Here is a 26,116-nt window from a genome sequence, read left to right as displayed (position 1 = left end):
TATTGGCCGCAACAATTTTTCAACTTCATTTTTTGACATAAAATCGAATGTGCAATCAAAAAGTACCTTTTTGCAATTCCGTCTTGAAACTTCCTACTTTTCCTGTCATTCTCGCGTGACGAAACAGCCTACTTTTATCCACAAAAATAACAGAATCGAATAGAAACACATTTGAAAACAAATGCTGAAAAGTTCTACTTTTCAGCACTGAAATGGATGCTGAAAGGTTGAACTTTTCAGCACTAGTTTTGAAAAGTAATACTTTTCAACATTTTTTTGATTTAATCGATTTATTGACAAAATACATAAACATTCGACTTTTAATTTCACTCAATGGGTGTTTTTCAGAAATGCAAAAAAATGTTGTATGGAACTCATTGCAAACCTTGATTTTTTCAGCACTTGTCGTATTTATCCAACTCTGTGAACCTCGTTGGATAAATGTACAACACGTGCTGAAAAAATCTTCTTTTTGCAACTTGTTGCATAAACTACTATAGTGAAATTTTGATAAAATGCACCGTTTTCAAGCTATAGCCATTTTTAGGTATTTTTTCATTTTTTTGAAAATAGTCGGAGTTATTAATTTTTAAAAAAAAGTGTCCATGTTTGCCCACTTTTGAAAAAAAAACTATTTTTGATAAGCTGAGAAAAATACTCTATATTTTGCTTTCTTGAGCTTTGTTGATACGACCCTTAGTTGCTGAGATATTGCCATGCGAAGATTTAAAAACAAGAAAAATGAGTTTTTCAAAGTTTCACCCAACAACCCACCATTTTCTAATGTCAATATCTCAGCAGCTAATGGTTCGATTTTCAATGTTAAAATATGAAATATTCGTGAAATTTTGCGATCTTTCCGAAAACAATATTTTTATTTTTTTTAAATCAAGACTAACATTTCAAAAGGGCCAAACATTCAATATCACGCCCATTTGAAATGTCAGTCTTGATTTTTTTTAATTGAACATGTTGTTTAAAAAAACGAAAAATTTCACAAATGTTTCATAGCGAAAAGTATATTACATCAAAACGTTTCAAAACAAATCAAGCAAAACATATAAATAGGCCAATGTCAATTTGTAAGTAGAGTGTATTCTGCTCACGTCAGTGGATGTTTACATTAGGAGTGAGGGAGAGTGACCGTTCGTGAATACCGTAACGCAATCTCGCCTTTCTGGATTGTGATCTCACTGAACAACTTTCAAGTTTCAACATTGCCATTAGGGAAAGGAAAACAACCGACTAATAACTAAGAAGAATATATATATTTCATACTTTATCGTTCCAAGTGGTCTATAATTCTTTTTTTTTATACAAATAGATAGACTTTTACTTTCGCCACAATCAATACACGATACACTTTTCATTTTGTTTGTTTGTTTTAGAGACCGCAATCTGCCGAGTGTAGAACAAGATTTTCTTAGTGTGGGTGTTTGTAATATATGTTTGCTTCTATAGATAGATTCGCCTACGGTGCGCACGCATTCCGTGCCCTTTCGTGTCCCACCATTTCACTACGATACGGTAATGTTTTTGTTTTGTTTTTGTTTTTTGTTTAACGAGTGTTTCTATCTGGTACACACTGAGCCCCTAGTTTAGTCATTTTTGTATTTCAATAGTATTTAAGGTTTTTTTTTTTTTGTTTGTTTCTGTGTCGGGGGGTGATTCTAAAAGTTTCAAGGGAAATTTGCCTAATAATCGCTTAAATACAAACGGTTCGCATGATTGTAGTTGATTTTTCATCAGGTTTCATTAGTATTAGAGTACGGTATGAAATGGTTCCGCCAGGTGTGTAAATGGTGTTCTAATTATTTTGACTGTTGGATTTTTTTTTTTTTTGTAATTTTGAGTGGACGCATTAACTAGCACGTTCCTGTAACGTTACTTGGACAAGCTGTACACAAAGAAAGGAATAACAACTGTTGTTACAATCACTGAAACAAGATTTTCGCAGGAAGATAACGGAAGATTTTCCATAGCTAAACGTTTATTTGAACTGATGAACTAAACTTTTTCTTTTGTATAAAATTAAAATTAAAAATATTCCATCTGACGATAAAAAAGGCTCAAAATCCACTAATAACCGTACTTATCCTGAATCGAAGACATGACATCGTTGGCCAAATTGCTCAAGCGGCCAGCAACCTTGGTGACCCCGTTTCGTACGCTCTCTTTCACGTCGTCCAAATCCGGCCCGTTGTACTGTAGATTCGGTCCGCGATCTGCAAAGGCCGCCAGTTTTAAAAACTAATTCGTACATCAAAAGAACGTCAAATTCTTACTTCTTCCGGCGCCGCCGCCGCCACCACCGGCACTACCGCTGCCGTGGCCAAAGTAGTCCGCCGACGAAATGCTGTTCGAGCCCTGGAACTTGGCCAGGTTGGCGGACCGCTCGAACGAGGAGCTCTCGTCGCCAAAGTACTGATCGGACGAGATGCCCTTGGCCGTGCCAAACTTCTTCTGGGCCGCGTCCGAGTTTTCGTAGTCGCCTCCTCCGCTGGTTGACTTCTTGTTGGCGTTCCGGCTGTAGGTTGGTTGATCTGGAAGGAAGGTTTAAAGCGGTAAAGTTGTTTGCTAAGGAGGAACGCGTCAGAAATCGGACTTACCGCTGATGCTGGAGTTCTTGGCGCTGGATCCGGCCGAGAACATGCTCTGGATGTTGTGCTTCGTGTCGAACGGTTCGATCGTCTCGAAGCCCATCAGGGTGGCATCGGTGTAGTCTTTCATGGAAGAACCGGACGTCGAGTTCTTGTTGTTGTTGTTGCTGCTGTTGCCGCTGCTGCCGTACATCGAAGTGGCGTACTCGTCGAAAAAGTCGCTGCTCGGCTCGAACGCCTTCGAAAGCAACACCGACGAGCCCTTCTTGTCGTACGCGGAGGACGACGATGACGACGAGTCCTGGTTCAGCGTTTTCATTTCGGTCATGGCGGAATGTGACACACCGGCGCGCGATCCGAAGCCCATACCGAGGCGTTCCATCTGTTTGGCCTTGTTCGGATCGGTGGCCTTCAGCTTTTCCTCTTCCTTGTGCTGCTTGATGGACAGATCCTGGTAGGCAAGCCGCACACTGGCCAGGGCCTGCGCTTGGTCCTCCTCGCTGACGGGCTTCTCCGGGACGGGCACCGACGACATCTTGAGCTTCTCTGCCAGGTTGGCCTTCTCTTCAATCTCGGCGAAGTTGGTCTTGACGCGGGTCGCCCCCAAGCCACCCTTTTTCCCTCCAAGTCCAGCCTTTTTCGGCTGAATCTTCCGCACACCAATCGTCGACTTGGGCGGCTCAACCGGCATCGTCGAGTTGAGAAAATCAACGCTCGGACCTTGGGCATGCTCGGTCGCTTCAGTGTTGCTCACGCTGGCCAGCTTTGGAATCTGAAACAAATCATTTTAACTTTAAAATCTCCAACAATTCAAAACCAATCAGCGAAAAAGGCCAAGCAAAATCACATTGAAGAAAAAACCAACAACGAAAAAACAACCAATCATACTCACATCATCCTTCAGAATGTTGTTGTGGCTGTCGGTGGTCACCGCCGGTGCGGCGGTCTCGAAGCTGTCGCAGTCGGCGAAAAAGTCCACCTCATCCGGTTTGTTGCTCTCGGCGGTGCTGCCCTCGTGCACGCTGTCGATGTGGGGCTGAGTGGGTCAAATTTTGAGTGTCGAGTAGTCAACCAATCGGAAATTGAGAGAGAGAGAGAGAGAAACACAGAAATGGCAGAGCGGTGTGAGGCGTGATTTGTGAATTACGAGAATTGAATGAAATAATTGTAAGCGACATCACTCGGTGTAACGTACGGTGTCGCAGGTGGTAATAAAACTGACCGGTGCGGAATTTGGGGGGGGGGGGGGGGGGGGGTTTGACCATTCTGGGGGGGGAAGGAAGGGGCAACCGAAATCCAATGCGTTTTTATAAAAAAATAGAATTCTTTACCTGTACTTTTTTTGCCTTCCTCACCTTACTGAGGAAAGGCTATAAAATCACTAAAAAAAACGAAATTCTTAGTTTGACCTCCTAGACCCACCTTCATGTATACTTATCGACTCAGAATCACATTCTGAGCAAATGTCTGTGTGTGATGGGATGTTGATCAAAAAAAAATGCACGGGATTATCTCGGCACTTGCTGAACCGATTTGGACCGTATTGGTCTCATTCGATCCGTCTTGGGGTCTCATAAGTCGCTATTGAAAATTATAAATTTTAGTAAAGTACTTCAAAAGTTATGCTAAAAAAAGATTCTAACAAAAGTTCGGAAGATTGTAAAAAAGGTGGTTTTTGTGAGAAACCCCGTCATGTTATACATTTTTAGAAAGGTAGGGTAGAGTAGTCATCAATGAGACACGGGGAACAATGATAAAATGGCTCTCACAAGTCGTAGTTTCAACCAATCAGGCTCAAATTTGGGGGAAAGGTGTGTCTACTGGATACACGTCTGCCATATTAGTGGCTTTGGTTATGGACGCTCCCTTGAAAAGTAATTCATAAATGTTTGATTATGGGGTGTAAAAGTAAATTATGGACAAAAAATACTTTTTCGCTCGTAGGCTGTCATTTACACCAAAACTAATATTTCTTCAAATTTCTTTCAACGTTCCATAGGGATTAAGTTCGGCTGCAATGTCCTTTCATTAGATTTGGCCAAAATTTAGAATATACCCAGAATCCAGGGCTGTCTCATTGTTCCCCATTCATATCAGCCCATGGGTAACAATGAGACACTTTGATTTTTCTTCAATAAACTTTTCAAAATCGATGGAAATCTTTCAAAACATGAATTAAAAGTGATTTTTAGCATATTTATAGAGTTTAAACCTTATTTAACCAAAAATACTAAGTTATTTGGTATTAATATATGGATTTTACAAAATTTCAATACTTTTTAGTGTAACTTTTGTTAATAAAAGTTTCATGTTGACAAAATTGTTCTAAAATGTTCAAGGCAAGTCACCTGCAATGGAACAATACAAAAACATGATGTTTTGCTAGAAAAATGTTGTTTTTCGTAAAGTGTCTCATTGTTCCCCAGCTGTCTCATTGTTCCTGCCAAGTGCGTCTACAATGAGACAGTTGAATAACTCTGGCTGTAGATGTCGGATCGATCTCATATTTTGGTCAATGTTAGAACACGTTAAAAGAAAGATAATGCAACTACAACCTCATTAAAACATGCTGATGAAAAAATTAGAAAAATCGTTGAAAGTTGAAAACCAAAAGTGTCTCATTGATGACTACCCTACCCTATTCAACGAATTAAAAAGATTGAAGATCTGACATTCCTATCAAAAGTTATGCGCACTTAAGTGTTATTTATGCACATTTTAGAGGCCGGATCTCATATATTTCGATGAAAACGTTGTCCGACAGCTCATGCGACCTGTCGATGGATAGGTGATCAAAAGACCTTTCCAACGAGATCAATAGATTGCAGATCTGACAACCCTATCAAAAGTTATAAGCACATAAGTGCCCTGAATTATGAAGATCTGACTACCCAATCTGATGGTATGAATAATTAAACAAGTTGATAGAACACTGATAGGTCCGCCCTTGTGTATCTATTTTGGATAGCCTTACCCTCTAAATGTGAGGAAGGCAACAACCACCTAAGGGTGGATTAAAAAACGATTTACCTTTAAAGCTCTCAATTTATGTGAATTTCTTTGATAAGATAGAACAACAGTTTTTATTATTTTTTAAGATTTCATCTTTGCAGGTGATTGAAAAATAGGCTGACGAAAACTAAAATTCAAAAATGCTTATCGAAAAAATTAGAAATTCTGTGAAAATTTGCTGAATAATTCCATACAATATATTTTTTTAGTTGTTTATGCAGTCTTTTTTGAAATAATATTTGATTATTTTTGTTAGTTATTGCATTCTCTCATGCATGAGCAGTTTTTGGAAAATGAATTTTTCTCCATTAATTTCTGTTAATTCTCACATTTAGCAGAAGTATAATATTTTGTCATTGATTTCAAAAATGAGTTCTTTTTCCATTTTAAATTAATTCAAGCTTGGACCCGAAAGGATTTTGGAAGTACATCTACGAGCAGCGGAAAGAAATCGGGTTACCGTCATCTATGTTCCTAGGAGACGAAACAGCATCGAATACGGATGAGATCTGCCAGCTGTTCGCCGCGAAATATTCGAGCGTGTTTACGCTAGAAGACCTGCAACCAGAACAAGTCACCGCCGCTGCCAGCAATGTCACATCAAACGGTCTGGGTCTGAACAACATTAGAATCGATCGCTCTAAGATTCTGGAAGCCGTAGCCAAGCTCAAGATATCCAACACGACTGGCCCGGACGGAGTTCCATCGATTGTCCTGAAAAAATGCATCGACGGGCTCCTGGAGCCTCTCTATCTCCTCTTCAATCTATCCCTCTCAATTGGATCATTTCCAAAGGCACGCCTTCATGTTCCCGGTACACAAGAAAGGTGATAAACGGAACGTGGACAACTATCGTGGAATATCAGCACTGTGCGCCGTTTCGAAACTTTTCGAGCTAGCGGTCATGGCTCCAGTTTTCTTCTTCTGCAAAAACCTGATCAGCGAGGACCAGCACGGGTTTATGCCATCGCGGTCAACAACGACGAATCTACTCACGTTTACGACGTTCGTGACCGACAGCTTCACCGCCAGATCGCAAACCGACGCGGTGTACACCGACCTGTCGGCAGCGTTCGACAAGCTTAACCACGCTATTGCGATCGCAAAACTGGAAAGGATGGGAATCGGCGGGACTCTCCTCAGTTGGTTCCAGTCCTATCTGGCCGACCGGAAAATCAACGTCAAGATTGGAGACTGCTTGTCGGCTGCCTTGATGGCCTTTCGGGTATCGCACAGGGAAGTCATCTCGGACCACTCGTCTTCCTTCTATACTACAACCACTGCAACCACTCCCTCTCTGGACCGCGTCTGTCCTACGCAGACGACATGAAGATCTACTGTCAAGTGAATAATGCAACCGACGCTCAAGCCCTCCAACAGGATCTGAACATCTTCGCGGACTGGTGTGAAACAAATCGAATGGTCGTCAACCCCACCAAGTGCTCTGTCATTACCTTCTCCAAGAAACGCAACCCAATCAAGTTTGACTACCAGATCTGCGGCACATTAATCCCCCGGGAAAATTGTGTCAAGGACCTCGGCGTGCTTCTTGACACGGAACTCACATACAAGCAGCACATATCATTCATGATTTCCAAAGCCTCGCGACAGCTCGGCTTCATCTTCCGTGCAGCAAAAGGTTTTACAGATACCTACTGTTTGAAAGCTCTGTACTGCGCTTTGGTCCGTTCAACGCTGGAGTATTGTTCTGCCGTATGGAGTCCCTACTACGAAAACAGTGCGGTGCGGATTGAGAGTGTGCAGCGAAAATTCATCCGGTTCGCGCTCCGTCGACACCCCTGGCGGGATCCTTTCCATCTGCCTAGTTACGAAAGCCGCTGTAAACTGATCAACCTTGACACCTTAGCAGTGCGTAGAAATGTCAGCCGTGCACTCGTAATCTCCGACGCTCTAACTTCTAGATTGCAGTGCCCAGCCATTCTTCGAGGACTAGACATTATGGCCTCGCTTCGAACGCTTCGTAACACTCCGTTCTTGCGTGTTCCTGTTAGCCGGACGAACTATGCTATGCATAGCGCGTTGACTGGACTACACAGAGCATTCAATTTTGTAGCTTCTTTGTTCGATTTTAATCTGTCCCGTGACGTCATCAAAAATAAGTTTTTATTGTTTTTTAGGCGATATTTTGTGTACATGTATACTTAGATTTAAGCTCACCATTTGGGCATGTGGTGCCTGTTGGTGTTAAACAAATAAACAAAAGTTCACATTCCTTCAAAATGAGCAGTTTAAAAAAATATTTAATTTTAGATAAAGACAAAATAAATAGTTTTTGTCACTTTTGATAGGGAAACCAGATCTTTCAACCTTTTGGGCGCGTTGAAAATGTCCTTTCTAAAAATGTATAACATGATTAGTTTTCTAACAAAAACCACCCTTTTTACAATCTTTCGTACTTTAGTCAAAATCGTTTATTAGCATAACTTTAAAAAATACTTAACTGAACTTGCTAATTTCAAATAGAAATTTATGGGACCCCAAGACAGATCGAATGAGTCTAATACGGTAAAAATCCGTTTATATAGTCCGGAGTTAATAGAGTGACATTTTTTTTGTAAACATACCTACACACATCCACACAGACATTTGATCAGAATGTGACTCAGAGTCGATATGTATACGTGAAAGTGGGTCTAGGAAGTCGAATTAAGAAGTTCATTTTTCGAGTGATTTTATAGCCTTTTCTCATTAAGGTGAGGAAGTCAACAAACCATGCCTGATTCATAATCAATTCTACAAAAAAAAAAGAGTTTACTACCGTTCTACGCAAAAATTAAATTGCAATTGTAATTCTCTGGATTTCCGCAATTTTTTTCAAGATTTTTTATTTTGTGTATTGTTTTTTTTTCTTGACTGAACTTTATCCATGCGTTCCCTATGTTGAAGGAAAGAATTTTGTTTTATTAGTTTTTCAAAAAATGGAAACGTAAATATTCAAAAATCTGTATCTTGAAAAGGGATTTCCTGATCAATTTGGTGTCTTCAGCAATCTTGAAAAGGGATTTCCTGATCAATTTGGTGTCTTCAGCAAAATTGTAAGTTATGATCAGGACTTTCAGATAAAAATAAATGCAAAAAAACTCGATTTTGTAATTTATCACTAGCAGTAGAATCCAAAAAAAACTTTTAATTTTATTTTTTTTTTATATGTTTTAAGGGCAACTAATTTGGATGTGCAAAATCTAGTATTGGAGAAATATGTTCGTTGACAAAACCGTGTTTTTTTTTTAAATCGAACAAAATTCAAATCAAATTTGAAATTAAAATTTACGCCACAATTGTTTTAATGTTTTAAGGATGCACCTTTTTCACACACCGTTGCTGAGAAAATGTCCAACATTTTTTTACTAAGTTAATCGGACCTTATTGCAAGTCTAAATTTGGTAAAAAATGAGCTTTTTCAGTGTCACATAATGAGCCCCTAGATGGAAAAAATGTGTGGAATAAAAAGCTCTTTTAAAAGGTTCACACTGAAAATCGAACCAATAATTTCCAAAATATCACGAGTTGGAAAATTACACTAAAAAAATCATTTTCACCAAATTTAAATTTTAATTGGCTGTATCTTAGCAACTAGCAGTCCAACAAACAAAGTCAAAAAAAGAAAATTTAAAGAAATTTTATTCAGCTTTTCGAAAAAAAATTATTACAAAGGTGTTTTCCCGTCAAAAAGTATTTTCTAAAATGAGAAATTCTCGCTGAAACCGATGAAAATCTTTGGCGTTAGCCGACTGTAAAAAAGAGTATAAAGGTTTGTATGGAGCTTCGGATAATCGAATCACGAACAAAAAAAAATCTTACTTTTAACGCCAAATTCGAGTTCTGTGACCCCATTTTAGTAAAATCTGGTTGGCAATCGCCTATTAAATCATCAAAGGCACACACAATCTCGACTTTTGTCCAAATCGGATCCTGCTCTCCTTATTTGTCAATACCCCAAAGTTTCGCTTTTTTCGCAAAAAAAAAAATGTAAAAACCCCCATTAAATAATTTTTTACAAATGAATAACTTGCAACAATGCACACAATGGTGTCTTTGTGATGAAGCTCACTCCAAAACGCAACAGCACACAAATCAGCAAAAATAAAACTCGCACTTCGCCACGCGTTATTTTCCACAGAACAAAAAAAAAACATCACGCAGAAAAAAAATAAAACTGCATAGCTAATGCAATTAATGCACACGAAGCCAACACTCACCGTAGTTCCGTGCAGCTGAAGCGCCTGCTCGGACAGATGGAACAGCTTTTCCCTGTACAGCTGGGCCGCCCGGGAGTTGTACTTTTGCTGGGCATCGGTCGTGTTGCAGTTGTGCTGACGGAAGAACTGGGCCTAAACAGGGAAGCAAGAAAAACATACACGTCATCGCTTGAAGAACAAGACTTCTTGACTTTTGCGCTTACCGCCTTGGCATTGCCGCCGACCTGCATCTGACGAATCTGCATCCAGGTCCAGTTGGTGTCCAGGTTCGTCGAGCGGACAAACGTCAGGTGGACACCCAGGCTGCGGTGGACGGCCGAGCAGTCGATGCAGATGAACACCCCGTACGTCACGGAGGACCATGTTGGATTTTTCGCCCCACAATCGAAACAACACTGCGGAACAACGCGGAAGCAATTAGAACGGCATTCGAAGGTCAGCAAATTTTGGTGTGTTTTTACCTTGTTTGTGGGTATCGAGCGCAGTCGGTTGAAGATCGCATCGGTGTCAGTTTTTGCTGGAGCTGCTCCCATCGTCGTCTGCTGCTGAATCCTTTCCTTTCACGAAACAAAAAATTTTGCTCCCACGAAAAGACACGACCCACCTTCTCACTAAAATCCAACTTTCAACCACCTCCCAAAACCAAAATCGGCCACAAAATATGCTAAACTACCGCCGCGAAGACTGCCGTAAAGTTTGGAATGTTTTTGTAGTACAAATTGACCGGATTTATGGAGAAAAGTTTAAATTTATCACACGGTTTTCCTTGAAAAATCTCGCACGACCAGTTTATTTTTTGACAGCTTCTTCGAGCCATCCTGACGTGACACTTTGCTCCAGCAGTGACGTCGTCAATCTTGCGATCGATCATCACAAGCCCCGGTGCAAAAGATTTTGCCACGTGAAAGCACAGCTCGAAAGATGATTTGCTTGCTTGGTAAATTGAATAAAAAATAAAATAAAAACACCCAACCATTCTTGCCAGAAGGCTTAATTTTCATTGTTTGAATGACCAAAGATCGGATCAACTATTACGAAAAAAGAAATTAGGCAAAATTTCTAAGCTTTTCAAAATATGTCGATGGAACACAATTTTGTTTCTTAAGAAAACATAATTTCTAAAACATGAGAAAAATAAAACTCAAAACATGTTTACATTTTTGAAAAGTTGGATTACGTCTGTCAATAGCAATTTTATGAAATGAATATTTTTTAAAGTTTAAAGTTTATACATTTTTTAATGACAAGCCACGTTTTCCAAATTTCGTAAAAATAATTATTGTATGGAGGAACCTATGATACAAAATAACTTTTATGAACTCGAGAGATGAATGGGTAAAGTTATATTCAAGTAAAAATAAAATGCAATTTAAATCTATTTGCGACAATCAGAGACGACTCGTCTACCTGTTCAACCTCTCCATTGAACTGCAAGCCGATCTAAGCCCTATGTTAAGCATCGCTGCCTTATAGGGAACGCAAATTTAGCAGGAAAAAATTATTTCCGCTTCAGGAGCAGCTTCCGCATTTTGGAAGCTTCGGTGTCAACGAAGCATTTGTTAAGAATGAAATTTTACACATGTTGGTCAAAACGTTATTAAAGTGGTATAACAATTGCTCAGGGCCGTAGCCAGGATTTTTGTTCGGGGGGGGCTTGGGTGCAAAAATTCAAGGAGTATAAAAATCAGCAAATCATTTATACCATCACTTGGTTTGTGGTATAATTATTGAGATGAATTGTAAAATGTTAATGTAATGTATGCAAAAAAGTTTTCGAAGATTTTCATATTAAGTTATCAATGTATTTATTGAAGAAACTCGTTCGTCATTTTTTTTCTTTATTTTAACAGCTAGTTTGTATTAAAGGAGTAGAGAAAGTGTTTTTTTAACATTTTCTTGAATTGTTTAATTGTAATCTAATTTCGTGATAAACGTCGCTAAATTTAAAATATACTTAACTTGAATCAAATTTTTGAAAGCATAAATTTTTTTTTAAAGAAATATCGATTTATCTAACCATAAGTATTATGTTTTCTGTAATTTATACTGAGAGAAATTTTAAACCGTCTGGATTTACATTTTCAGCTGTGTGATAATTGTGATGGTTTATCTAACATTTTTCATTTTTTCTAGCACAACATAAAACTCATAACTGGAATATTAGTTTTTCTTAAAATTTTATAAACAAACTTAAACCTGTTTTATTTTAATTGTTCTAAGCTATTGAAGCCATTTCATATTTTGCGAAGCTCCTGGTGCTCTCAAAAATAAATAATTTTAATGAAATACAAAAAAATATAATCGTTGAAATTTCAGCTTCTGAAGTGTCTCCATGGCAACAAAAAAAAATTACGTCGAATCTCAAGTTTACATCAACTGAGTTTACATGTGATTCATTTTTTCCGTGTCGAGTAAATTCACATTTTTTTCTGTGTAGGCCTATAATAAATATATATTTGAAGAAAAAAAATCAGTGCCTGTGTTTAATTTTAATGTGTTAAAAAATTTAGATAAAATGTATTACATTAATTTTTAACGCCAAAATATTCACTGGAAGAGTTGTTAATAATGCATATGTAACCATTTTTAAATGCATATGTAACCGTTAAAATTTTCCTCGATTGCATCAAACATTAAAACGACTCATGTTTAACTTTAATATTCCGACTAAACGCCATTTTCAAATTCATTACTCATTGTATTCTGAAAATTGGTCCAAAATTTGAGCAAAAATAAAATTTTAAAACATGACAAAATAATTTAATCAGATCTCAATTCTAAAGATAATTACAATCTAAGCTTATTTGTTACCTCTTTTTATTAACTATTGTTAATATCTATATCTACTTCATAAATTACTATCTTCCTTTTACTATTGATTCTTTACATAGTATATTTCCTTCACTGTCCATTGTTTTGAAACTTCACCTTTTTCTTAAGCAAGTGAGGTTCGAGCCCTTACTCAATTTATGGAATGATTAAAGGATTAACACAAATATTACTATTGTACTTTTGAAAAACTTTTCTAAAATGCTTAGGACCAAAATATTGTAACACAGCACCGCGACAAAAGAAATACCAACAGATAAACACGACTCAACAATAGGGGAGATTTTAGGAGAAAACAATACACAGTAAATAACAATAAGTTTTTGAATTCATACTAAAAATAAAACAGTTTTTGCTTTAATGAAAGTTAATAGGCACACTATAAATGGTTAGGCGCTTATACTTACATCAAACCCTACGTAATGTACCACCCCCGGCCGAGTTAAAATGCGTAACCGGAAAAGAAGGTGTGCATGCCTGGCACGAACACTCAAAGCGTGTTCTAGCGTGCTGCTCGTACTGACTCAGAGCAAGGGTGAGATGTAGGTGTAAGGGCAGTGCGTGTTCGTCGGGAACCTAGTGCATAAGATCGGTCAAGGCCCGTTCTTACACTGAAAATTGCGAATTGCGAATCTCAATTCTAAAGATAATTTTTTAATAAAATTTTAATCTATATACATGTTTAATAATTTAGGATTGTAACCATTTATTAAAATCGATGTTTGTTCAAGCAATATCTTGACTCTAGGAACAAAATCCTGCACATTTTATGGTTTAGAAATTTTATATTTACGAAACCTTGCTAAATTAAAAATAAAGAAAACTTTATGTAAGAATTCATAAATTGATTAGTTTTATCCTGTAAATCTAATCTTAGTCTGCACTTGAATTCAAACATACCAATATTCGAAGCATCAAAAAAATAAGATTATTAAAACATAATTTATTGAAATGATTGAAAATTATTTTTTGAATATCTTTATTTAAAAATGATAAAAAATGATTTTTTTTTATAATTTAAGGATTTTTTTAGCTGTAATTATTTTATATTTTTTTATGTATTTGATTTTTTTCATTTTTGGAATTTCTGATTTTTTTTAAATTATCATGTGTAATTATTATCTTAAATTTTTGTTTTAAAAGTAAAGAATACTTTATGTAAGAATTCTTAAATTAATTACATTTTTCCTGTAAATCAAATCTTAGTCTGAATTTTGCTACAAGAACTATATTTTACTTTCAAACGAAAATTTTAAAAAATGTCCTGTAGTACGGAGACTCTTAAAACTCCATACAAAAAAATCTCAAGGAACGGTCAAGAAAAGGTTTACGAAAAGACTTCTCTTAAGCGGTACGCAGCTGAAAAGGAACAGAAACAAAAAGCGTCGTTTGATATTTCTTCGGGAGCAATATGTGTTGATGAGATTTTGATTTGTTTATTTGGATGCGACTGAAAATAACGTTTGAAAATAATGTATTCGCTTAAATAATATTGAAGAATTGCCTCATGAAGCTGACTATCAAAACGCTGAATCTTAAAATGCTGAAATAAGGGAAAAGCCATTACAAAAATCACTTAATTTTCTGGTAAATATAAATTAATTTAGGAATACTAGAATTCAAACATAAAAATATTTAAAGCATCCAAAAATTAAGATTGAAAAAACATAATTTATTGGATTTTGAATAACTTAATTTTAAAATGATATTTTTTTAGTTTAGGATTTCTTAAGTATCAATTATTTTATTAATTTTTCAGTTTTAGATTTTTTAATTTTTGGAATTTCAGATTTTTTGATATTATTCTGTTGAATTGTTATCTTAAATTTTTTATGTTTTTATTATTTTTATTTTTGATTTCTGGCATTTCTTTGTCTTATACCAAAAAAATTTAAATCAAAAATTATGAAAATTTAGAAATTTGAAAGTGTAAAATTTTTAAATCTTCAATTAGCCGTTGCGAATATTATTCTGAAGTTTATGTCACTAAACTCTGACCAAAGTTGAGAGGGTTACAAATCAAAACTACAAGCTATGGTTTTATTATTTTAAAAGTGTTCAAAACACACTTTAAATCAGTACAGTTGTTTTGCATCATTAGTTTTCAAAATATCTAGCTTATGGCGAAATCCTTTTGCCTTCCTCACTGAGGTAAGGCTATAATCCTGCTCTAAAAATGAACTTTTTATTAAAAGCTCGAAGACCCACCTTCATGTATACATATCGACTCAGAATCGAAAACTGAACAAATGTCTGTGTGTGTGTATGTGTGTGTGTATGTGTGTGTGTATGTGTGTGTGTATGTATGTATGTGACCAAAATTCTCACTGAGTTTTCTCAGCACTGGCTGAACCGATTTTGACCAAACCAGTTGCATTCGACTTGGTTTAGGGTCCCATACATCGCTATTGAATTGTTTGAAGTTTCGATAACTAGTTAAAAAGTTATGTATAAAAATGTGTTTTCACATATATCCGGATCTCATTTATATGCATGTAAACGATGTCCGGATCCATCATCCGACCCATCGTTGGATAGGTAATCGAGAGACCTTTCCAATGAGTCCACAACATTGACGATCTGGCAACCCTGTCTCGAGTTATGACCACTTAAGTGATATTTATGAACTTTTTTGAAGCCGGATCTCACTTAAATGTATGTAAACGATGTCCGGATCCACCATCCGACCCATCGTTGGATAGGTAATCGAGAGACCTTTCCAACGAGTCCACAACATTAAAAATCTGGCAACCCTGTCTCGAGTTAAGACTGCTTAAGTGATATTTATGTACTTTTCTGAAGCCGGATCTCACTTAAATGTATGTAAACGATGTCCGGATCCATCATCCGACCCATCGTTGGATAGGTAATCGAGAGACCTTTCCAACGAGTCCACAACATTAAAAATCTGGCAACCCTGTCTCGAGTTAAGACTACTTAAGTGATATTTATGTACTTTTATGAAGCCGGATCTCACTTAAATGTATGTAAACGATGTCCGGATCCATCATCCGACCCATCGTTGGATAGGTAATCAAGAGACCTTTTCAATGAGTCCACAACATTGACGATCTGGCAACCCTGTCTCGAGTTATGACTACTTAAGTGATATTTATGTACTTTTTTGAAGCCGGATCTCATTTAAATGTATGTAAACGATGTCCGGATCCATCATCCAACCCATCGTTGGATAGGTAATCGAGAGACATTTCTAACGAGTCCACAACATTAAAAATCTGGCAACCCTGTCTCGAGTTATGACTACTTAAGTGATATTTATGTACTTTTTTGAAGCCGGATCTCACTTAAATGTATGTAAACGATGTCCGGATCCATCATCCGACCCATCGTTGGATAGGTAATCGAGAGACCTTTTTAACGAGTCCACAACATTGACGATCTGGCAACCCTGTCTCGAGTTATGACTACTTAAGTGATATTTATGTACTTTTTTGAAGCCGGATCTCATTTAAATGTATGTAAACGATGTCCGGATCCATCATCCAAACCATCGTTGGATAGGTAATCGAGAGACCTTTCCAATGAGTCCACAACATTGACGATCTGGCAACCCTGTCTCGAGTTATGACTACTTAAGTGATATTTATGTACTTTTTTGAAGCCGGATCTCATTTAAATGTATGTAAACGATGTCCGGATCCATCATCCAACCCATCGTTGGATAGGTAATCGAGAGACATTGCCAACGAGTCCACAACATTAAAAATCTGGCAACCCTGTCTCGAGTTATGACTACTTAAGTGATATTTATGTACTTTTTTGAAGCCGGATCTCACTTAAATGTATGTAAACGATGTCCGGATCCATCATCCGACCCATCGTTGGTTAGATAATCAAGAGACCTTTCCAACAAGACCACAACATAGAAGATCTGGCAACCCTGTCTCGAGTTATGACCACTTAAGTTATATCTTTGTACTTATTTTTCTAAATCACTCATATTACCCATTGTTGGTAAAAAGTGAGGAAGGCATCAACCACATAGGTGGATTAAGGTAGTTTTTTCGTGAGAAAAAACTTTCCGCGGTTCCGCGACATGTTACAAAAATTCTAAATATTTTTAAACGAGCCCAAACATGTCGTATATGATTATCAAAGCAGGAAAAACATTTCAAATTTGTTTTCCGGACCGACCTGGTCGCTGGTCCTAAAAAGACTTAATCGAAATAAGTTATTTCCATTAAAATTGTTAAGCTATTTTTTTTAAATATTGTATTTGCTCTCTGTTTTTTGGTCCATTTTGAAAAGGTGGCAACATAAACTTTGGAAAATATTTACAATTAATATTCAGAAATAAGAAATTATAAAAAAAATAATAAAGAAATTTTCAAAATTTTCAAAATGCAAATTCTAATCTGTAAAATCCAAAAAATAGAAATTAAATAGTTTGAAAGTGATGTTTAATTAATTTAATTTCAGGGTTTTTGAATCCAAGCTTAATTTTTTTTTACGTTTTGAATATTTTTATCATTTTATTTCTTCCTTTAAAAATCGCAAGCTCATGCACAAAGTGAGAATTAGTTGATAATAAGTATTCACTTAGTTGATCTTCCGATTTTTGATATATTAAATAAAAATTGGAGATTGGCCACGGTGGAAACTAAAAAATGTGACCAAAAGAAAGCATTTTGGACGAGTGGTTTCGGAAAAAAGGTTTACGAAAAAGTAATAAAAAAATACACACAGATATTTCTCAAGCATTTTTCTCTAAGGTCTTAGATATATGTAACTAACCATATTCTTAAAACCAAAACGATAAAATTAGAATTGTATTTCTGATAATAGTCAAAATTCACTCAAATGTTTTTCATATTAAATGCTTTCGTTTTTGAAAACAAAATCTAAATATTTTTGAGAAATTATGATAAATTTTGAAAAATGTAGAGAAAAAACATGTATGAACAGTTTAAAGGTTTTAATGCAAATAAAGGAGGGCCATTAATTTTACAATCCAAATTCGACTAGCCGAAGCCTCGATTATCCAAAGTTTCGATTATCCGAAGTTCGAAGGACTTCGGATAACCGAATCAGGAACAAATGAAATCGGCATGTTTTATTTGCTTGTTTTTAACATCAAATTCGGCATCTGTTTTTTTAATGGTCCAATACACCAAGTTTTTGCTTTTTGGGGGTTTTTTAATACCCCTGACGGTTTCAAAAGCACCCAAAAAGCAAAAACTGGAAATTTGGTTTATTAGACCTTTAAAAAAAAAACACCAGAAATATTTCTTGACCTCCATTTTGACCGCCACATTGAATCCAAAAATTCTAAATTATTTTCAAGATTATTTTATGGTTCTTCAGGGGTCATACTTAAGTTCTACAATCAAAAATAAGACAACAAGATCTAAGGATTTTTGCTGTCCCTATTCAGACTGTAGTCCCGATTCGCCCCAGATGACGGTAATTATTTCTATGTAGCCCCTTAGAGCAGTCCGCTCGGAAATTACTATTTTCGAAGGTTAATAACTTTTTAGCAAAAAACCCAAAAAAATAAGGTGTCTTCGGGAAAGTTTTTCCAAATTTAAAGAAGATATTAGTTCTGAAAATTGATAAGAACTGGATAGTTATTGCGCCTTCCATTGGTCAAAAACTGAAACAGATGCTTTTCTCCATACAATTTGACGATTTTGCCCAAACTTGGTGGTCAGTGGTCAGAAAAAGCTCAAATTTTGGAACTTAGGCTAGTGATGCGTAAATCTTTGATTTCAGGGGATAGCCCCAAGTAAGCCCAGATTTGGACCATCCTAACCAATGTAATGCTAAAACTACAAGATAAATGAGATGTTACTGAATGGAACAATGTTCAAATCTGCAGCTCAATTTTTAAATATTCAAATTTTGGATCCATAATCTACAAAAACTGAGCCCGGCAATGGACAGGCAAATTACTTAGTTTGATCAATCAATTCTTGATTCTCTATCTTACAAATTATTTCTGGGAAGAGAACACACAATCATTGATTTAAGATTTTTTTAAGGTAGTTCAATTTTAAAAAAATTGGAAAAAATTTCGGGGGGGGGGGGCTGCAGCCCGGAAGCCCCCCCCCCTGGCTACGGGCCTGCAATTGCTAATATTTTCAAAAACTATCTTCGCTCCAAGATGAGAAAGAGGTACACTTTTAGTACGAGCCATTTCAAACAATTTTGCCGAAGACACAAAATCTCTATCTCTTTATCTATTCTTTCTACAGCATTTTGTATGAAAAGCACTAGGGTGACCCTACAAAAAAAAGTGTTTTTATTGCGTATCTTTTTTCTATCATTTTTGGCAGTTATGGTGTCTTGGAGACATATTTAGAGCATTAAAAAACACGTCACTTGGTTTTTCATAAACCCAAGTCATAGCGATTTAAAAATGGTCAACTGCCTAGCTGCCTAGACTCCACCGAGGCAGAACCCAGGGAGACGACTCCTTCACCTGGAGTGAGCTAACGACCCAAACTCTAGGTTAGACCGGGGTCATTATTTTCTGTCCGACGTCCGACGGAAGGCGTGATCAGAGAAATCTCGTCTCGAAAAATGCCACCGGGACCTTCTGGGAATTAACCCAAGCTGAGGTAAGAGGCAACCTCGTTTACCCATACACCACAAGTCCCCATAATACCTAAAAGTACTGAAGAAATGATGTGCTTGTTGAAATTAGAAAACTTTAGTTTCAAGGCCTGTTTGAGACCCAAAGCTTAATTTGGTATTACTCGATCGGTGTATAAGCACATACGTGGAACTCCGTACAAATTCTCTCTCAAAAAGTGGGCCCGGAAAGATTTGTCTAGTGGTATAATAAGGATTTTGTCCACGACATTGTCATGGCATCCTTTGACCAAAGAAATGTCACTATACCAGATAGATAGAAACCAAACGTAAACAATCAAGCTCTGTTTACGGATGCGAAAAATTGTATTATTTAATCGCAGCTGAGAGGTATTTTCAACTAAAACATTTCAGCAAGTAATATTACTGAAATCTTACTGTAGAAGCTTCCTTTAAATCACATAGAAAAAGTTGCTGACCCCGTCAAGCTGCTTGAAGAAACACGACTGTCTATAGTACATGTCCAATGACCAATCACCAAAAACATTAGAAGCAACTCCACAAATTTTGTTAGATTTATACTTGCGTGAAACCAATATGGAAAACTTATAAGTAGGTTTAATAAACTTAAATGATTTGAACGGCATTATATCTAAAGAAATTTAAGGATTATTCCATATCCAACCATTTTTTATTTATTTTGTCAATCGTTTTGATTGACTGTCCCAGTTTCATCCATGGATTACTTTGATTGTGTTTTGACAGGTTTATACCAGAGTTTCACCGGGCAGCAATATACGAGGGGTATAGATTTTGAAATCTTAATGTTTTACACAGTTTTGAAACCCCTCGATCCCATCTGGCAGAAAATCTTGTCTAATTGTTGCAGCTCTCCACCGCTAGAGGCAGGACCGTACGATTCTCTCTTTTTGAAATTAAGTTCCACATATGTGGTATAAGCCAACTTTTTTGTGATTCCTCATATTGTTTTGATTGACGAAAATTTATGTCGATGGATGAACCAACTTTTTTTGTTTATTTAATGAAAAACAAAATAAAATATGCACTATTTTTACCTGCAGAAATGGTCAACATCATCATCCAAAATCTCCAACGGCATCACGCAAGCTCATAGCATCAGAGCTTGACAGAAAAAGGCGGAGAGAAAAAGTGCGGCGATAGTGGAAATCGCTCGTTTCGATTTGGTGCCCAGAGCGACAAAATATTTTTTCAGTGACGTTTATCCTTGTTACACTCAGAATTAGAGTTGATAAGTTTGGAAGCGTAGTGGTAGATAAGTCGCCGCGAAAATTCGATTTATTTCCGAAACCACAATATTTAGTTATTACAACCACATGTCCCATCAAGTCTGAACGCTGAATCAAGAATCTCATAACCGGAACGGAATCGACGTAACACCTTATAATGTGGCCCTCTTAAACCTTGCGGTTTCGTCAACGGATCCACAGGCGTGTATCGTTCTTTTTGCGACAAGACTCCGCCTCCCGGGTCTCCTAAGTGTGAAGGTATGGGCACGGGGAGAGGGCACCGAATACCTATATTTACACTTAGAATTTTTTGCGTCCGCCCCGGGATTCGAACCGGCGACCTCTGGATTGTGAGTCCAGTGCGCGGTCCGATTGATCCACACAGGCAGATCTCATAACCAGTTGTGTTCAAAATTATCATTTTTATTAATAGTTCCATAGAAACATTGCCTTGACAATATATTTATGTTCACAGAATAAAAATAACAACTTCATTTTGCTGTTTTTTTTTAATTTCTTGCACAATTTTATCATTACGTTCTTTAAAAATGTTAGAGCTTTAATCCAAAAGTTCCTATCCCATAGCTTATAAGGCCTTTAGGAAAAAAATATGAAAATGTTTCCAGCATAGACTATTTTGTAATAAGTCTATGGTTTCAAGGATTGTTTCCAAATTCGACGCCAACATTTCAAAAAGCATCATGTACAAACCATGCGTTTTGAGAAAAACGCATTTGAATGTTGAGCATCCATTTTCAATTCCCATTTTAATATAGAAGCAAAATAAGATGTTCTAATAATAACAAACGATGAAAAACGTTGCTTTCATTGATACTTGATCATCCAAATTCAATAAAACATTATTTCCGTCGTTTTATTTAAGAAAAACAAACATAACTTCTTTTGAAATCACCAACGTCTATATCACCCTGCTGTCATTGAGGGGGACGATTTGTTATGATTCGTTTTTCTTCGCCGAATGTACATGGCGCTTTGTTCATGTTGCTTTTTTTTCGTCACGAGGTTCATGTAGTCTTTTGTTTGACAGATTGACAGGGCTATATAAACAAAGACTGCTGATGGCAGAGATTTTGTTTATGTTACTTTATTTAAAATCATGATTAAACAGACTTTACTAAAGTAACTTTTGCTCATTTTTGGTGGAGAGGAGTACATACTTTCAGAATATGCAATAACCCAGAAAGTGTCAAAATGTACATGATGCCTTTTGAAATGTTACCGTCGAATTATGTATACATATATTAATTATGTATACATATATATAGACTATAGTCTAAAATAAATACAGATTGAGGCACAGAGCAATCACCCTATCGGAGCCCCCCCTCTTTCACACCATGCGAGACGCCTCTGCGCCCACCTGTGTTGCTGATGTCGAAAGAACACGTATCTCGATCTGTCAATCAGTTTCTGTCGTGGTGCAACAACAACAACAAACATTAAACATTCGTCGTCTCCCGAGCCAGACCACAAAATTCCGTTTTCTCCGTAATTTGGCTTCCGGTTCCAAGCCTCCTGTCCTGTCCTGTCCTGCTTGGCTGTCCTTCTCGGTAAGTTGTACTTTTTAACAAGTTTCACATAATCCAAATTTTTGACATGTTCACATCTGAACGCAACAGATTTCTGCGCTTTCGTATTCGGCTGTTGATTAATGCATTTTTCTGTGGCCATCAGGTTTTTCCCCCTCCACTCTCTTGCGACCTAACTGGCCAAGGTCCCGTTTCGTGTAGCAATGACGCGCCGCTCCGGTAGCGGAGGCGCTGCCCTGTTCCTACTGCTGGTGGTGGTGGCCCTGGAAGGTGTCCTTTCCCTTCCGGTCGTAACGCAGCCACCCAAGAAGGAGGAACCGAAGGAGGAGGACCACTCCAAGGACAGCAACGTGGAACCTTTGGAGGTGAGTTGGTTGATTCACTTATCGAGAAGTTCGTGTATCGTATCGTGTTGTTTATCCAACACACGTACAAGAGTGTGGGTTTCAAATTCGCGTTCAAATTGGGTTGTATCGTTTGGATGTTATACAACTGAGCGCTGTTAGTACATGTACTATCGCTTGATCGCTAGTGAATGGCATCAAATTGAGCAGTGACGACTGTGTAATGTGTTTCTCCCTCTCTCTCGAATGTTTTTAGAATGTGATCGAATACAACAAATACCTGCAAGAGGTCGTGAAGGTGCTCGAGAGCGATCCCTCGTTTAGGGAAAAACTAGATAAAGCAGAAGAAAGCGACATCCGGGTAAGTTGTTTTGTTATCGTAACTGATTATGCGCGATTTTTCGACTGCCTAGCTGAGGAAAGAATCGACACTCGAGAAGTGGACGTTTTTATTAGGCCAAACAAAAATTTGATTTGTAAGCTACAATTCCACCCTCCTCTATTGTCTCTCCACAGTCCGGCAAGATCGCCCAGGAGCTGGAGTACGTGAATCACAACGTACGCTCGCGGTTGGACGAGCTGAAGCGCATCGAGCTGCAGCGACTGCGCGAGCTGGCCACGCGCCAGTTCGAGCTGACGAACGAGATCGACCGGGATCACATGAAGATTACTGAGCACGTCGATCACGAAAACCAGCACACGTTCGAGATTGAGGATCTGAAGAAGCTGATTCTGAAGACTTCGCAGGACCTGTCCGAGAACGATCGGCGTCGGCGCGAGGAGTTCAAGCAGTACGAACTGCAGAAGGAGTTTGAGAAGCAGGAGAAGCTGCGGGAACTGGACGAGGAGAATCGTAAAAAGTACGAGGAAGAGCTGAAGAAGCAGCAGGAGAAGCATGACAAACACGAGAAGATTCACCACCCTGGGAATAAGGCTCAGCTGGAGGAGGTTTGGGAAAAGCAGGATCATATGGAGGGTCAGGACTTTGATCCCAAGTCATTCTTCATGTTGCATGATATCGACGGGAATGGGTATTGGGACGAGAACGAGGTGAAGGTGCTGTTCATCAACGAGTTGAACAAAATGTACCAGGCTGGTGTTCCGGAAGATGACATGAAGGAGCGGGCCGAGGAGATGGAAAGAATGAGGGAGCACGTGTTCCAGGAAGCCGATACCAACAAGGATGGGTTGATCAGTTATGACGAATTCTTGGAGCAAACCAAGCGGGAAGAGTTCCAGAAGGATCCGGAGTGGGACACCGTCGATCATCAGCCTCAGTTTACCCATGAAGAGTACCTTGAGTACGAACGACGCAACCAGGAGCAGATCCAGCGGTTGATCGCCGAGGGAAAGCTTCCACCCCATCCTAATATGCCTCAGGGTTACTACCCGGGACAGGGCGGCCAATACCAGGTTCATCCCAACGCCATCCCGCAGAACGCCCAGTACCATCCCCAGGCGCAAGGACATCCGAACCAAGTCCCGCACTACCAGCAACAACAACCACAACAACATCACGGACAGCAAGGATATCCGCAGCAGGTGAATCTTCACCCTAACCAGGTGTATCAACACCACGCGGATCCCAACTATCAACAGCAAGCCTACCCGCAGCAACAACATCCTCAACAAACTGGCCAGCAGTCCAACGTCTACCAGCATCCGCCACCCCAACAACAGCAACAACATCAAGTTCCAGTCCAACAACACCACCAGCAACCTCCGCCCCAACCACAACAACAGCAGCAGCAACAACAACCTCAACAACAACAATATCAACCCCCCGTCCAGCAAAACCAGATTCCCAACAACAAACCTGCTGCCGCGGCTCCGCAACCCCCCGTCAACCCACCAGTCCAACCGCAGCAACAACAACAACCCATAGCCAACAACCAGGCGGCTCCACAGCCCGTGTCCCAGCAACAGCAGCCCCAGCCGCAACAACAAAACATTCCAAATGTTGGACAACCTCCCGTACAAGCGGCGGCCAAACACTAGCGAGATATACTCGCACAGCAGCACGCGGAACTCCAAGAGATTCTGAGACGAGAGCCAAGCGAAGAGGAAGGAATTTAAACAATAATAACTTTAAAACGACAGCAGGGGTAGCACAGACACTCACACACACTACTAAGCAGTATGAACATTAGCATTTTTTTGAATCTTCAATGAAAATTTTTATTAGGGCAGAAAAGGGGGGATAATATGCCAGGTAAATCTACAATAGGTGGGAAATAACTTGAAATAACATTAATTGATTTGACACACTTTACTTATTTTTTTCTTTGGATGACAACATTAAAGAGGAAAACACACACAAAAGAGGCAAATTTAAGACTGTTGAAATAATATTACCCTGAAAGAGATGAAGAAATGATTACGAAGGCATCTAATCATGATGTAACTTAACAAAATCTGTATCGAATTGACTTTAATCCGTTTTCCAATCAATGTTTTTGGTGTAATATTATAGGAAATTTGAAATAAAGGCATTTTCCTCGTGATATCTAATGGACTATGTTTTTTTCTTTCTGTTGGCCGGCCTACCATTGCAAACAATTCATCTTGCCTTGCCGTCCTCTAAAAAAACAGGGAAGGGAGTGGAAGTGCACACAAATGAAAATAACAGCGACTCTAAAGAAATCAAGTTCGCGAGGTCGATTTCTTGTTTTGTATTTACTGCCGTTCTACGCATAATTGTCCCATGTTCAAAAAAGTGCAACTGAGAAAAACGCGATTGAAATTTTTCGACCGATTTCTGTGTTTCTACGCATAATTGTCCCGTGGGTCCATATTCACTCCATATGTCCCTGATCGCCCCAGTTAGCAGTTTATCACCCTTATTTGTTATTCTCTTGCTTTACAAAAAGTCAACAAGACACAATGCTTTGTAAAACTAATGATTCCGCAAGGGAAAATACTTGGTAGGACAATTATGCGTAGAAGTTAAACGATGGGACAAACAGACTTAGTGTTGTTTTTAATGAGTTTCCGAACAAAGTACCAGATTTTATGTATTTTTCTTAAAGAACATATCAAACTAAACCTAAAAATGTCATAAAGTCAAAATCGTCCAAAACTGACATGGAACAATTATGCGTAGAACGGCAGTATACACATCAAAACAAAGAAAAGAGATCTCTTGGAGGTTTTTTACAGCACTTTTTAGAAATATGTGTGTAACTCATGCAGATTTTTTTAATTTTTTCTTATTTCTACAATGAGTTTCAGTCAATTTCGCTTGGGATTAAGTGTCCCCGAGGATCAAGTCTCCCCACTCTTTTCCTGTCATTCTCGGACAAAGAAAAAATAAATTCCTCTCAATACCAGTACTGTTAAGTTCTGCTATTTAGCACTGTAATGGGTTGAATTTTTCAGCACTAGTCTCGAAACGTAATATTTTTCAATATTTGACATAAAATTCCATTCAAACAGCGTTTTTTGGAATTGCAAAAAATGTTGACTTTTTTTACACTCGTCGTATTTTTTCCAACTCGATAAACTTCGTTGGATAAATGTACGACTCGTGCTGAAAAAATCTTATTTTTGGAACTTGTTGCATAAACTACTATTTCATCGAAAAAAAAAACAAAATTAGTTTTGAAACATCCGAAATTGTGCGTAACTATTCTTTCAAACATCTAGAAACATGCCATTAGAATGGATATTTAATATTCTTTTCGAATCTGCAATTACCCAGAAGGGTAATTTTCTCATTAAGAGCAAAAGTTTATATTT

At 37.9% G+C, this 26,116-nt stretch overlaps 2 protein-coding genes across 5 annotated transcripts; one reads left to right on the top strand and one right to left on the bottom strand.

The window, feature by feature from the left end:
- Positions 1–1,246: 1,246 nt before the first annotated feature.
- LOC120418531 (ADP-ribosylation factor GTPase-activating protein 2) lies at positions 1,247–10,653 on the bottom strand. 4 transcript variants are annotated; one of them, XM_039580967.2, is made up of 7 exons: positions 10,294–10,651; positions 10,036–10,227; positions 9,833–9,964; positions 3,493–3,636; positions 2,610–3,372; positions 2,286–2,543; positions 1,247–2,225 (listed from the first exon to the last, which is right to left on the bottom strand). In XM_039580967.2, the coding sequence occupies exons 1-7, from the start codon at positions 10,363–10,365 to the stop codon at positions 2,080–2,082; spliced, it is 1,707 nt and encodes a 568-aa protein (XP_039436901.1). In that variant the 5' UTR covers positions 10,366–10,651; the 3' UTR covers positions 1,247–2,079. The 4 variants fall into 4 exon arrangements, with proteins under 4 accessions (XP_039436901.1, XP_052566277.1, XP_039436902.1 ...); XM_052710317.1 differs by having other exon boundaries at positions 10,036–10,653; XM_039580968.2 differs by lacking the exon at positions 3,493–3,636.
- An 11,255-nt stretch (positions 10,654–21,908) lies between these two features.
- On the top strand, positions 21,909–24,584 carry LOC120418532 (nucleobindin-2). The gene is made up of 4 exons (XM_039580969.2): positions 21,909–22,055; positions 22,180–22,399; positions 22,635–22,739; positions 22,895–24,584. Exons 2-4 carry the CDS (start codon positions 22,238–22,240, stop codon positions 24,374–24,376), a joined length of 1,749 nt encoding a protein of 582 aa, XP_039436903.1. The 5' UTR covers positions 21,909–22,055; positions 22,180–22,237; the 3' UTR covers positions 24,377–24,584.
- The last annotated feature ends 1,532 nt before the right edge of the window (positions 24,585–26,116 follow it).

This window comes from Culex pipiens, chromosome 3, assembly GCF_016801865.2.
Source record: "Culex pipiens pallens isolate TS chromosome 3, TS_CPP_V2, whole genome shotgun sequence".
Taxonomy (NCBI): domain Eukaryota; kingdom Metazoa; phylum Arthropoda; class Insecta; order Diptera; family Culicidae; genus Culex; species Culex pipiens.
This window is presented reverse-complemented; position numbering and strand designations above follow the sequence as displayed.

Bases quoted from the DNA above. Each gene is read 5' to 3' on its own strand.
- LOC120418531 (XM_052710317.1), bottom strand. From the start codon at position 10,365: ATGGGAGCAGCTCCAGCAAAAACTGACACCGATGCGATCTTCAACCGA. The intron at 9,965-10,035 runs GTAAGCGCAAAA...TTCCCTGTTTAG, and splicing joins TCGGCGGCAATGCCAAGGCG to GCCCAGTTCTTCCGTCAGCA. The intron at 3,373-3,492 runs GTGAGTATGATT...GATTTGTTTCAG, and splicing joins ACAACATTCTGAAGGATGAT to ATTCCAAAGCTGGCCAGCGT.
- LOC120418532 (XM_039580969.2), top strand. From the start codon at position 22,238: ATGACGCGCCGCTCCGGTAGCGGAGGCGCTGCCCTGTTCCTACTGCTG. The intron at 22,400-22,634 runs GTGAGTTGGTTG...GAATGTTTTTAG, and splicing joins GCAACGTGGAACCTTTGGAG to AATGTGATCGAATACAACAA. The intron at 22,740-22,894 runs GTAAGTTGTTTT...GTCTCTCCACAG, and splicing joins CAGAAGAAAGCGACATCCGG to TCCGGCAAGATCGCCCAGGA.